The sequence below is a fragment of the Lotus japonicus genome, chromosome 1, assembly GCF_012489685.1.
Source record: "Lotus japonicus ecotype B-129 chromosome 1, LjGifu_v1.2".
In the NCBI taxonomy this organism is placed as follows: domain Eukaryota; kingdom Viridiplantae; phylum Streptophyta; class Magnoliopsida; order Fabales; family Fabaceae; genus Lotus; species Lotus japonicus.
Window position 1 is genome coordinate 118,071,525 of NC_080041.1, and position 12,229 is coordinate 118,083,753.

The 12,229-nt window shown below is 35.8% G+C and overlaps 2 protein-coding genes across 5 annotated transcripts; both read left to right on the forward strand.

Annotated features, from left to right (window-relative positions):
- The first annotated feature begins 2,551 nt into the window (after positions 1-2,551).
- On the forward strand, positions 2,552-4,329 carry LOC130732522 (uncharacterized). Of its 2 annotated transcripts, none has more exons than XM_057584551.1 (3): positions 2,552-3,367; positions 3,781-3,836; positions 3,967-4,329. In XM_057584551.1, the coding sequence occupies exons 1-3, from the start codon at positions 2,866-2,868 to the stop codon at positions 4,129-4,131; spliced, it is 723 nt and encodes a 240-aa protein (XP_057440534.1). In that variant the 5' UTR covers positions 2,552-2,865; the 3' UTR covers positions 4,132-4,329. The 2 variants fall into 2 exon arrangements, with proteins under 2 accessions (XP_057440534.1, XP_057440535.1); XM_057584552.1 differs by having other exon boundaries at positions 3,970-4,329.
- Positions 4,330-5,523: 1,194 nt separating this feature from the next.
- Positions 5,524-11,787, forward strand: LOC130729751 (uncharacterized protein At2g33490-like). 3 transcript variants are annotated; one of them, XM_057581582.1, is made up of 11 exons: positions 5,524-5,782; positions 6,263-6,335; positions 7,133-7,207; positions 7,295-7,356; positions 7,454-7,522; positions 8,162-8,190; positions 8,267-8,474; positions 8,569-8,808; positions 9,061-9,114; positions 9,587-10,541; positions 11,513-11,787. In XM_057581582.1, the coding sequence occupies exons 1-11, from the start codon at positions 5,666-5,668 to the stop codon at positions 11,530-11,532; spliced, it is 1,902 nt and encodes a 633-aa protein (XP_057437565.1). In that variant the 5' UTR covers positions 5,524-5,665; the 3' UTR covers positions 11,533-11,787. The 3 variants fall into 3 exon arrangements, with proteins under 3 accessions (XP_057437565.1, XP_057437567.1, XP_057437566.1); XM_057581584.1 differs by having other exon boundaries at positions 11,522-11,787; XM_057581583.1 differs by lacking the exon at positions 11,513-11,787 and adding an exon at positions 11,353-11,506.
- Positions 11,788-12,229: the final 442 nt, after the last annotated feature.

Sequence of the window (12,229 nt, forward strand, 5' to 3'; positions counted from 1 at the left end):
CTTTACCACTCTTAGTGACTTTTTTAGGCCAACATCGCTTTCTCCTAACACAAAAACTTGTGCCCTTAAAGGGCTCATTCTCCATAGAATGGAAACATGAGAGAGGCTCAAACCTTGCGAAAATCACATCGGGAGGGACCTTCGAAGGAACGAGATGGTCCAGCACATGACGCTACTCAAGTGCAACCTCCGAATCATCCATAACAAACGCCTTAGAACCGACATTGTCATGAACCAGATCAAGACCTGAAACATCCGCTAAACCAGCACTCAGTCCCGCGTTCGACGAATGTAAAATCTCCCCAGTAGAGCCCCCGCCATGAAAATTACCTGATAAAGGTCACCAGTCACCACCCTCCAAGAAAGCCTAGTCCCCGCAACCCAAGGCTTCCATTCTCGCCTCCAAATCCTTCAACACGACATAAGTAGCCAAACCCCCATAGGTAGTCTAATCCATAACGTCCAACACAATAGAAGAATCAAGCCCTAAAAAAATCTTTACCTCGCCCTCAATACTATACTGATACAAATCACTTACACCTAGTAGTAAGAGGAAAACTAAAAAATTTCATCCACGAAAAGAGTGAATGCCGGATTGGACGAAGCTCTTACCCCATCCTCACAACCATCGTTCTCACATGCCTGGTCACCGTTGGCAGAGCTAACGTTGTCTAGACCAGGGCCCTTAGTGAGAGAGGGCCGCCGAAAAGGTTGAGAATCCGGGATGGAAACCCTTGGCCGAGGAGAGGAAGAAGATTGAGAACGAGATCGAGGCATGAATCAATAAAACCGAGAAGAAAAGGCAGCTCCAAAGTAGAGTCGAGCGGCATAGAGTAACCCAATCACTGTAGCTAATTAAATCACTTTACGTTTAAATTAGGCCTTTGCCCTCTAATTTCCACATGCTTGCTTTTATTTCGTGCTTCTGTCTCCCGCTGTCTCCTTACACCTTAGACCATTTACAATGGTGGTGTTGAGAGGGGGGTTGGGTTTAGTTGAGATAGTGTAGTGGTGTAGAGAGATTTGTTGAAGATGATGTGGAGGAGAGAGGTGTTGAGAGAGCTCAACATGTTGAAGGTCTGAATCCGGAGCCACGTGGCGCGTTTTGGTTGGTTGTCCGTATTTTTATTTTTTTAATCTTTTGAACTCAATTATTTCATTGCAAAAAAAAAATTCTGGAAATTTTTTTTTAACCAAAATTCATGATTTTTTTTCCTCTATAAATAGAGACTTGGTTCGTTTGATTTGGACACAGAAAAAAAACCAAGTTTTTCACTATTTTTATTATCTTTCTATTAGCCTTTGTTTTGAAATAGATCCCAACAATTATCATTTCAACACCCAGAATTCTTCTAAATAAAATAAATTATTGTCTATATTTAAAAAAATTAAATTGTTAAGTGTTTATTGTTTTAATTTAATTTAAATCGATAATTGTAATTTTATGTAATCATAAAAAAAAAATGAAATAAAAAAGTGGTGGGGTAGGGTGTTGAATGAAAAACCATTGGAGTGGGTAAAAGTTGAATGAGTGTTGAATTGGATAGAGAAAATGATGTGGAGTGTTGGGAAGAGGAAAAGTGGTGTTGAGAGTGTTGAACCATTGTAAATGGTCTTATATAGTACTCCCTCCATTCCAAAACTATTGTAGTTTTAGCTTTTTTGTTTTGTTCCAAAACCATTGTTGTTTTACATATTCAAAGCATTTTATCTCATTATCTTCCACTCATGCCCTCATTTAATATTGTATCTCCCAAGTATCACCTCTAATTTCCACCAATCACAATTCTCACTAATTAGTTGACCAATTATTTTCATTCTCTCTCTTTCATATAACTCATATTAAATAAGGGTGTTTCAGTCAAATTATAACATTAATTAATGAACTCTTAAACTTTGTGAAAAAACTAAAACTACAATAGTTTTGGAACGGAGGGAGTACTTCTTTACCTTCACTGCCACTTCGCATTTCCTTGTTGACACCGACACTTTATTATTATTATTATTATTATTATTATTATTATTATTATTATTATTATTATTCCCCAAATCTTCAAAATAATAAATTTTATGTTTGTTGGTGAACACGTTCATATTTCAAATTTTACCATTTTATTTTCAACTACTTTCAAATAAATAATTAACCGGGATTTATCACTTGGCACAAAACGATTATTATGAATAAGTCATGATTGAAAAATGTGTTTAAGAGAAAATGTAAAAGTTATAAGAAGATTAAAAAAAATTAAATATTTCATAAAAAAATTAAATCAAACACATTTCTTCAGAATTACCCTCCCATATTAAAAGTGCAAAGTACTTTATTGTAGTGTCTATAGATTTTTTCATAAACCATAGTTGATAAGAGATTAATTTAGAAAATTATTAACCCTATTTAATTTATTAAAACAAATTATAAAATGCATTACCTATTTCACACATTCAACCTTAAATATGATACGCAGAGGGTAATTTTCAGCGTCACATCAAACTAGTGGTTTCTTATATTTCTCGTTTGTTTTTGTCTAACAAGAAAGTGATGATTTGTTTGTTTGTTTTGTTATTTCACCTCTTCTTCCATATTTTGCCATTTTTTTCTTAGACCTTAAGCGCAATGAAGATGAAACCAATTTGTTCTTAACAAGAAATTACACAACAACAAACAAAAATCTCAAACATTGCATTGTAACATCCTGCAAAACAACCTCAACACCGTGACCATCGTTGCATCCTCCATTTCCACCTTCTACCAGCTAATAGATCAATATTTAGTTTCTTCTTTTCAATCTTGTTATTACTTATGACCACCACATATTGCAGTTGTTAATCACCCCAATTCTCATAAGTTGCACATCGCTTAACATCATGGGTTGTGGCATCTCAACGATGGAGGTAGAAGAACCATCTCATACTCGTCGTTCCATCCGGCCTCGGCAACGTGTGAATATTCCACCTATTAACAAGCCCATTATGAAGAAGGATTATGACAATGGCGATGATGGCGATGATGGTGACACCGTGATCATGAAGCCGTTGATTGACGTAGAATGTAAACAAAAGATGAAGGATGAACGTACCAATTATAATGGGGATAAGTTGAGAGAAGAGAAGATTTTTGTTGAGGTGAAAGAAAAAGAGGAGCATGGTGTAGATGATAAACATGTGAAGAATGAATGTGGTAATGGTGGCAAGTTACATGTAATGAATGTGAGGAATGAAGAGGAGAATGAGGAGAGGGATGATAGCTTCATTGGCCCTGGGTCACCGAGTTTTAGAGAATATTGTAATGATAATGATTCTGTGGATCGAAGTTCTTTGGGAGATTCCAATGATTGTAACTCCGAGGAATTAAGCACCAAGAATGGCAGTGAGTGTTATTTTTGTTAATTTGACATTTTTTTTACTATATTATATCTTTACTTTATCCACAATATGAAAAAAAAAAACATGTTTCATAAATTTAAAAAAAAAAATCTTTATAAATTAATTTTAACACAAAAAGCATATCGCAAATAACATATATCGTAAATAACATATACAAGATGTTAGTTGTAAAAGTATGGTTCATGAACCTATTAGAATTAGCGTTACATTATATATTATTATGATTTATTATTATCCTCCACCGTTTTCATCATATTTAGTTTAGGTCATGATTCTTGTTTCCAAAGCATCAATATATTGATCATTTGTGAATGATTCTTAAAGTTGCTTTTAATTTTTATATGAATAAGGTTATATATGTCAATAGATTCTTGTGAATAATTCTTCTATTTGTAGGCGATGATGATTCAACAAACAGGACGGAAAGTGAGAAAAGTGTCAATTCCAACAAGGTAGATAGTCCTGGTTCCCTTGCTTTCTTGCTTCCCATTTGTTTGGATAATGTTGGATCGAATTTTTACTTTGTTTCCCTACATGCTCTACCTTAATCATTAAACTTTTGTTTCTCAAATCCTTTTATAGCAGGAACCTGAGAAGAAAGAGAGGAGAGGACGAGGATTCAGGAATGTCATGAATAGGGGAAGGGCAAGAGGGAAGAGAAATCTTCTGAACTTTGCTTGCTACAACACTGGCAATCAATCCTACGCTGAAGGTTCATTAAACAAAGTAGTTGGAAAAACTGCATGAGGACAAAAGAAAGCAAAAACCATAAAACCTTCAATAGGGTTATTGATATCTCCCTCCATGGGCCTCTACACCTCAAATGGTTACTAATTAGGTATAGAAGAAAATAAAAATTGTCATGGTTCATGTAGAAGAAGATCTAATGGAACTTTGAAGTTGCATTCGAGATATACACTTGTAAATTATGATTGGTTTTCACTACACTCTAATTTCTCAATTTTTCTAACTTTTTATGTGTTTATCTTTTTAGATTAACGGTAGAAATTAAATATAAAAAGACAAGAAGAAAAATGTCTCTATTTTTTTCCTTTAATAATGAGTAAAAAGAATTTCATAGTATGAACTCTTGGATCTGTTCTTGGAATTCCATTTCATGCCTATAGTAGTGGTCAATGTGGCAACGTGTAGGGTGAATCAGGAGACTAGAACCTAAGATTGTATTTTGGTGGTTCAAAGCATAGTAAAGATTCATTAATTAGAATTTTTTTAATGGACCCTCACCTCAATGGGCTAATAAAGTATCTATAAATAAGTACACATGATACACGCGTCGACAATTCTCCGCGCGCGAAGCTGCAATGTAAATTAATACGACTCACAGTAACGAAATCGGGGACAACAGATCATCCTGAAAACTAGTAAAAGATAGATAAGAATTTGACCTAATTGCAACTTGTGGTAGAACCAAGTTTATTACAAAGATAAAAGGAACTTGACATTAATCGTGACCTATCAATACAACCAAAGTTATCAAAATAGTGTGACCCTAATCGCGACCTCCTGATAAAATCAACACTATAAAATTTATCTCTTAACCCAAGTACAAACGCGAAGCTCTTATAAATGGAGAAAATTCAAATATCATTCAGATTCAAGTTCCCATTTGTTCATACATTAAGTTCCTATTTACAGATTTAGTGGGCTACTACACTTTTCACTAAGTATTATTCTTCCTACTAATAATTAAATGACTCTACTAGTGATTTGAAAGATCCACGAGTGATTAAATCGCTCACTAGCATTGAAAACTAGAGTAAAACCCATTAATCCTAACGACAGCTTAATATCTCACAAAGACATGAAAAATCAACTAGGAAGAACACAAAAAATTCACCCAAAAAATAATAAAAAAAATTAAGAGAAAAATGATGATGCACCGATGATGTAAATTTTTTTTACACCATCAACCAATAAGATTTAAAAAATGTACCACGATAATTAATGAAATTAAATAAAAAGAGAAATTTTATTACATCCTTCAGATGTGATTGGTTGACGGTGTAACCGTCCCGACATAGAAATTTAAAATAATAAAATTGAATCGGGTCGGATCATTTTGACCGAAACCAAACGACCCACCCACCCAGCCACCTTCTTCACTGTGTTGAACACTGTGGAAATTCATTCATTCATTCCCACAGCACTTTCTTTCCTCCTTCCTTCGATTCTCCGCTGAGATTCCCTCAATTCCCTCGCCCCTTCTCTCTTGCCGTTTTGCGCCGTCTCACCGTCGTGTCGTCGCGGTGGAAGGAAGAAGATGAAGTCCTCGCTCAGCAAGTTGAGGAAAATTGCACTTCACAAGAGCACCGTTGCCAAAGAAAAGAACGAGTTTCAACCTTCACCCGTCTTCGACGAGCTTGCTCTCGCTGCCAAGGTTCTCTCTCTCTCTCTCTCTAATCCCGATGTGACTGTTTCTGATTGCAGCATCGAATTGGCCTCCATTGAAATCAATGTTTCAATTTCAAGATTTGATTTCAGTTTTATGGGTTTTGCTCTTATCATCATCCGAATCATGCTTGGTTCACATGAAGTTCATGTTTGTGCTACGATTTTTCTTAATTTGTTTTGGGGGAAAATTAGCTTTAGCCTTTAGCTCATTAGCTGTGAATCTTATTGTTCTAGAGTTAACACGAGGATAATTGTGTTTCGAATGAAAATAATTGGTCCTTTGGGTTCTTGCTTGTGCGGTTGCGCCGAATTAATGGTGTCATAGTTGTATTACAGGCTTAGGAGGTGAAAATTTGAGTGTGGTAATGGGGAGTTGGTGAGAAATGTGTGATAATTTGGTGCCCATTTTCTTATATATGGCTTACTTATTGTAGTGGCGTTACGGGTTTCCTTTGCCATTTCGCAGGACATGCAAGAGATGAGAGATTGCTATGATAGCCTGCTTGCTGCGGCTGCTGCTACGGAAAACAGTGCTTACGGTAAATATTAGTCTTTGACCCTCAGCTGGTAGCTCATCTTGTTCCCTTTTGTCCCCCTCGCATATAACATCAGAACTTAGGAGCTAGATGTGCATTTTTTTTTATCCGAATCCTCCCTCATGTATGTCTCAAAAAATGTAAGGCATAAATTATATGTGCAATATATACAATGCCTCCACCAATTTGAGGCACGGATTTACTTTTCTAATTGCCATTGGCCAATAGTTGGTAATCCACGACCGGCATGGTCTTATGCACTATCAATAAGGTTAGGTAATGATCAGTATTGCTATCCAAAGTACCTGAAAGTTGAAAACAGCTCTTGATGCTGAACTTGCACTCTTGCCTTGGGAAATCCTTCTTCTTATTATTGAAATTGTGTGTTGTGACTACCTTTAAAATGTAGTGAGATAGTAGCATAAACATATCTGAAAATATCTCAGTCTTCTCTCCAGGGTATCCTTTTTCGTACCGTACCACCACACTATACTTTCAATATTGATCATTAGACAAACATTTAGCATTTGTTTAGTGAGGAATGCTAACAGAACACTATTTTTAAAATACTCTTCAACACAGTCTGTGTTATTGGTCCATTCTTGAAAAGTTCATTTGGTTTCCTCATCAATAGATTATTTCTAAAAGAGTGTGTTGACTTCATACAAAATAGACCAATAATGGAAAGTGTGTTGCTAGCATTTGTCTAGTTAGCTTCTTTTTTTTTTTGGGGATCAACTTTACTGCCTTGAAAATGCTAAAGTCTCTTGGGCATCCTTTCTCATGTTTGTGTATTCCAGAATTTGCTGAGTCACTGCAGGAAATGGGTACTTGTCTATTGGAGAAAACTTCCTTAAATGATGATGAAGAAAATGGTGAGTGGGTAAACATTTCATGACTGCCCTATCTAAGTTACTTAGCATTTAAATCATGTTGCTACAGTTATTATGAACTGAGTGCAGGTAAAGTTTTGGGGATGCTTGGAAATGTGCAGCTTGAACTTCAGAAACTTGTTGATAGCTATGTAAGCCTTCGTTTGGATGAAACCTTTTAATTGCTTTGTTCTTTAAGCATAGTTCATTTGCAAAACATTCATTATGGTTTTCCTTTCTGTTCCTCAGCGTTCTCACGTAGCACTCACAATAACCAAACCATCAGAGTCTCTGCTTAATGAACTAAGAACTGTTGAGGTATGTTTATGTACTTTTCTTTTTTATCAAATTTAATTATTTAAAGCATACCCAACAGGGTCTGGGTCTGCGTGGTAAAAGCAGACGTGGTCTTTCATTGTTTCTCACTTTTCTCTCATTTAATTCTTATCAGTATTTCACTTTAATAATTAATATTTTTAATCGTATAAAATATCCTTAAATGAATTTAAAGTTTGTAAACTTCAACTCCTTATTAATTCTTTGACTAATGCTTTCCCAATTCAATTTTACTAAATATAAAGATAGACTAGATGTTACGAGATGCTTGTTACTTGAAAATGCGGATTCCTATCATTAAAGAACAAAATGTGCTGTTAACAAAAAATAATGTATTAGGACATATAGTAAGGTATGGAATTTATAAGGCCTCAGGCTAATCACCTCAAAATTTAAGGTTGGCTTCCCAAACATAATAATGCCTTCTTTACAAAGCTCAAGTCTGAGACATAAAAGACTATATCCTCCTAGGTGCTTTTTGTAACAATATAGATTGTGCTGCCTATGACAGTGGTGAATATATTGGAAACGTATTGAGTTAGCTGCTGTATAATTTTACTTTTAATATGGAATATAATTGTCTTTTTACTGCATCTCATTCCCTTTCTATTCCTCATGCAGGACATGAAGCGGCAATGTGATGAGAAAAGGTTTGCACTGACAAAATTTGTATTGTTCTTCTTGACATCATTTGGTTGTTTCCTAAATCTATGCTATTGCTTTCAGAGACGTATATGAATATATGATTGCCCAACAGAAAGAGAAAGGAAGGTCAAAAAGTGGTAAAGGTGAAAGTATCACTTTACAGCAGTTGCAAGCAGCTCATGATGAATATAAAGAGGAAGCAACACTTTGTGCTTTTCGGTTAAAATCCTTGAAGCAAGGCCAGTCACGCAGTCTCCTAACACAAGCAGCTCGTCACTATGCTGCGCAGGTTTAGTTAAACTTATGGCCTATCTCTTTTAAATCTTCTATCCTTTTTTTCAACCTAGTCTTGATGAATCTTTCTTGTCCTGCTTTAAATATAGTTGAACTTCTTTCGGAAGGGACTTAAATCACTGGAGGCTGTTGAGCCACATGTCAGAATGGTTGCAGGACACCAACATATTGATTACCAATTTAGTGGCCTTGAAGATGATGACGGTGAAGATTGTTCTGAAGATGCTGGGAATGACGATGAGATCGTTGAAGGCACTGAGTTAAGTTTTAACTACAGATCAAATAAGCAAGGGCCTTATACTGCTTCCACATCGCCAAACTCAGCAGAGGTAGGAATTTGACATTTCTCAAAACTTGTATGGTTTTTAATGCCTAGGTTCATATGGAATTTTCTTATGCTTATTGCTTGACTTGTTTTCTGAAAAAATTGCGCACAAGGATGCTACTATTTTATTTTTATACGTGTTTAAATCTATAATCTATGCCTTGCTCCAGCATCAAATGCTTGCTACCGTTATTTATTTTTTCAGAATCCAAGTTATTATGTCATCTTATCATAATCATTGGTGGTGCATTGCCAGGTGGAAGAATCAAGACTGTCATATGTTCGAGCCTCGACCGCAGAAACTGCAGAGGTGTTATTCATTACTACTTTTCATTAAATCAATGTGAAAATCTCATTTAAATCTTAGTTGCAAAGGAAATCCAGCCATAGAAGCTCCTCAATCTCCCCTAAGACAAATAAATATCACAAATTAAATTATATAATTGTTAGAACTTAGAAGTCCCACATTGGCTAGAGATATGGCATAGATAGCCTTTATAAAGTGTAGAGCAACCCTCAATTTTTGAGCTAGCTTTTGGGTTGAGTTAGGCCTCCCAAATTCTAATAGTAAAAATAATAACGTATTACAAAAGATCTTACTTAATCTTTATAAGCGCAGAAAGTATCATTTGGGACATAATTTAAGGATATTGGTTTAGCTTTATGAAAATGACTACTTCAATTCTCATTTTGCATTGGTCTAACTGGTCCTTAATTGAAACAGATTCTTTAATTTGATTTAGGTCATTCTCTAATACTTCTGTTAACTTGCCTTCTGACAGATAGATAAGAACCAAGGAGATTTTAAATTCTCAACTAGAGATCGTAGAGTCAGCAGCTATTCAGCTCCAATATTTGCTGAAAAGAAATTTGACCCAGCTGAGAAAGTAAGATTACTTTTGTCATCATCTGCAGCAAAGCCTAATGCTTATGTACTTCCTACCCCTGTCAACATCAAAGAAACAAAAACTAGCTCAGCCCCCCGCCTAAGTGCAAGTGGATCTTCACATAATTTGTGGCATTCTTCCCCTTTGGATGAAAAAAAAAACGAGAAAGATCTTGTTGATGGTAAATTGTCAGAACCAGCCATCCCTAGAGCTCACTCTATTCTCAAAGAAAGCAACAGTGATAACACATCCATCCAGTTACCACGCCCTTCAGCTGAGGGACTGTCACTTCCACAATTTGATATTTTCAATGCTTCTGATAGTAAGAAAACATTAAGACAAGCTTTTTCAGGTCCATTGACTAATAAACCACTGTCAGTAAAACCTGTTTCAGGGGCTTTTCCACGTTTACCAATGCCCCAGCCTACCTCTCCAAAAGCATCTCCTGGTACTTCACCTCCCCCTGTTTCCTCACCTAGGATAAGTGAGTTACATGAGCTTCCTAGACCTCCTGGTGATCAATCCAGCAAGCCAATGAAATCTTCTCGCGTAGGCCACTCCGCTCCATTAGTATTCAGAAATCCAGATCATCCCGCAGCTAATAAGTTTCCTTCAGTTGTATCGAGTGGAGCATCTCCACTTCCAACTCCACCTATAATGGTCTCTCGGAGTTTTTCTATACCCTCAAGTAATCAGAGAGCTATGGCATTGAATGTTACTAATACTAAGTATTTGGATACACGCCAAATTCCAGAGAAAGTTGAAGTAGCTGCATCACCTCCGCTAACACCTATATCACAGAGAGCATCAAGTATATCTGACCTGGCTACTCACTCTAGTGAAATCCAAGGTAAGATTCTATTTCTTGTAGTTCAATTTTGTATGAATTTGGGTATGCTTTCCAGTCTTTAGCTACTTGTCCTGTTGTCCTTTTCTATATTGAATGGCGGAACCAACTTATTGAGTAATATACATTGCTAGCTTGGATTAGGACATGTCAGGGTCTAACCTGTGAGTTCTGGAGCATGTGCTACTTCTGAAACTCAAACAGTATATTTGTGGCAACAAAACATCAGCTAAATATAAATATGATATAATCATAAGTTTCCTTAGATAGTAGTGGTGGAAAATGCAGTCTGTTTGTCATTCAACTGAAGTTTATAGCCCTGTTTATTAGTTAAAGCATAACTTATGTTTCTTTCATGTAGTTAGTGTTGTACCTCCTCTGTTTTATGGTCTTACTATTGAATCCAACCTAGGTGCATTTTCCTCTGCTCTATGTCCATGGTTTGTATTCAAGACCATTTCTTGCTATTCCCTAGAGATGCTTTTAATAGCTGCAAGTGGCATTGTCCTTGTTGACTATGAATACCTGCAATGCTCTGTAGATAGAAGTTAAACATTAATCTGGTAATAGAACTACCCAATGAAATAGTGAAATCTACATATATTTAAAAATGATAATAATGCATGGGAGCAAAGATTTATTGCCATTCTTGGGAAATGCTTTAATTTGGAATCTTTGTCTTGGGTCTTTTTGACTGTACCTCATTTAGTGTATTGATAAACTCTTTCAAATTTAGTTGTCACAGATTTTCAAAATTAATAATGTTCCTTAGAACTTCTCCTTAATTTCTTTTCTTGAATTTGCATAACTGAAGAACAAGGTTTCTGTTGAGTTCCAGTCATTCATTGCCAATCATGGGGTCTAGCAAAATTTGTGTTTTGCATCAAGCCATCAAGAATGTTTTACTTATTCTCGTTGTGGTTCACCTTGTCATCTTCATCTTGGTGTGAAAATGTGAGTACGAGGTTTTTCAGTGAATGCAGGTAGGAGCTAAATCCTATGCTTGTGGCTGAGTTTCGGTGAATGATTTTGAGTGTTTTTATTCTTGTGGGAGCTAAATCACTTGCATTGTGGAGTCCTAGGGTTTTGCCCAAGAGAAAGGTTCAGAGAAGTATATGTAAATATGCTATGTATTGTTTAGCCTCTCATCTCAATTTGTATCTATTATTTTTACTTTAATTAGTGTCGATGGGAACTAAACTTTACATGATTTCATTTTTATAAATGTGTTGTGTATTATTAGTGTATATATACCGGGATGAATTTTTTTGTTTACTTACCCTAGTCAAACCAACATGAACCCCTTCTATTTTGTCGACTATGAAAGCAAAGATAGAAACAAAATGAGACACCCTCTCACTTTTCCCATTTCCACCCTTTTTCTAATGGCCATCAGATTGCACTAGATTTTTCATCTAGATGGAACTGGAACTTATTTTCCCTTGATGTGGCTACTGACTTCATTAGAAATTAGAGAAATATTGGTTGTTAGTAGGAAAGATGGTTTCTACAAACTTAACGTGACGCTATTATCTACATTCACCCTTTACGCTTTCCTTAATGTATTGTTACCTGGCAACCTGATTAATTAATTGCCTTTTCCTTTATTTTTTTTGTACAGATATTTTTCGTAATAGTCACTCTTATTATTGTTGTCAAAGCAATGTTCGGGAGTTCCTCTATTCAATCCT

What these genes read in the sequence shown, in the direction of transcription:
- LOC130732522 (XM_057584551.1), top strand. Translation starts at nt 2,866, where the DNA reads ATGGGTTGTGGCATCTCAACGATGGAGGTAGAAGAACCATCTCATACT. An exon ending in ATTAAGCACCAAGAATGGCA is followed by an intron (nt 3,368 to 3,780) that starts GTGAGTGTTATT and finishes TTCTATTTGTAG; the next exon opens with GCGATGATGATTCAACAAAC. An exon ending in AAAGTGTCAATTCCAACAAG is followed by an intron (nt 3,837 to 3,966) that starts GTAGATAGTCCT and finishes ATCCTTTTATAG; the next exon opens with CAGGAACCTGAGAAGAAAGA.
- LOC130729751 (XM_057581582.1), top strand. Translation starts at nt 5,666, where the DNA reads ATGAAGTCCTCGCTCAGCAAGTTGAGGAAAATTGCACTTCACAAGAGC. An exon ending in AAATGATGATGAAGAAAATG is followed by an intron (nt 7,208 to 7,294) that starts GTGAGTGGGTAA and finishes AACTGAGTGCAG; the next exon opens with GTAAAGTTTTGGGGATGCTT. An exon ending in AGAAACTTGTTGATAGCTAT is followed by an intron (nt 7,357 to 7,453) that starts GTAAGCCTTCGT and finishes TCTGTTCCTCAG; the next exon opens with CGTTCTCACGTAGCACTCAC.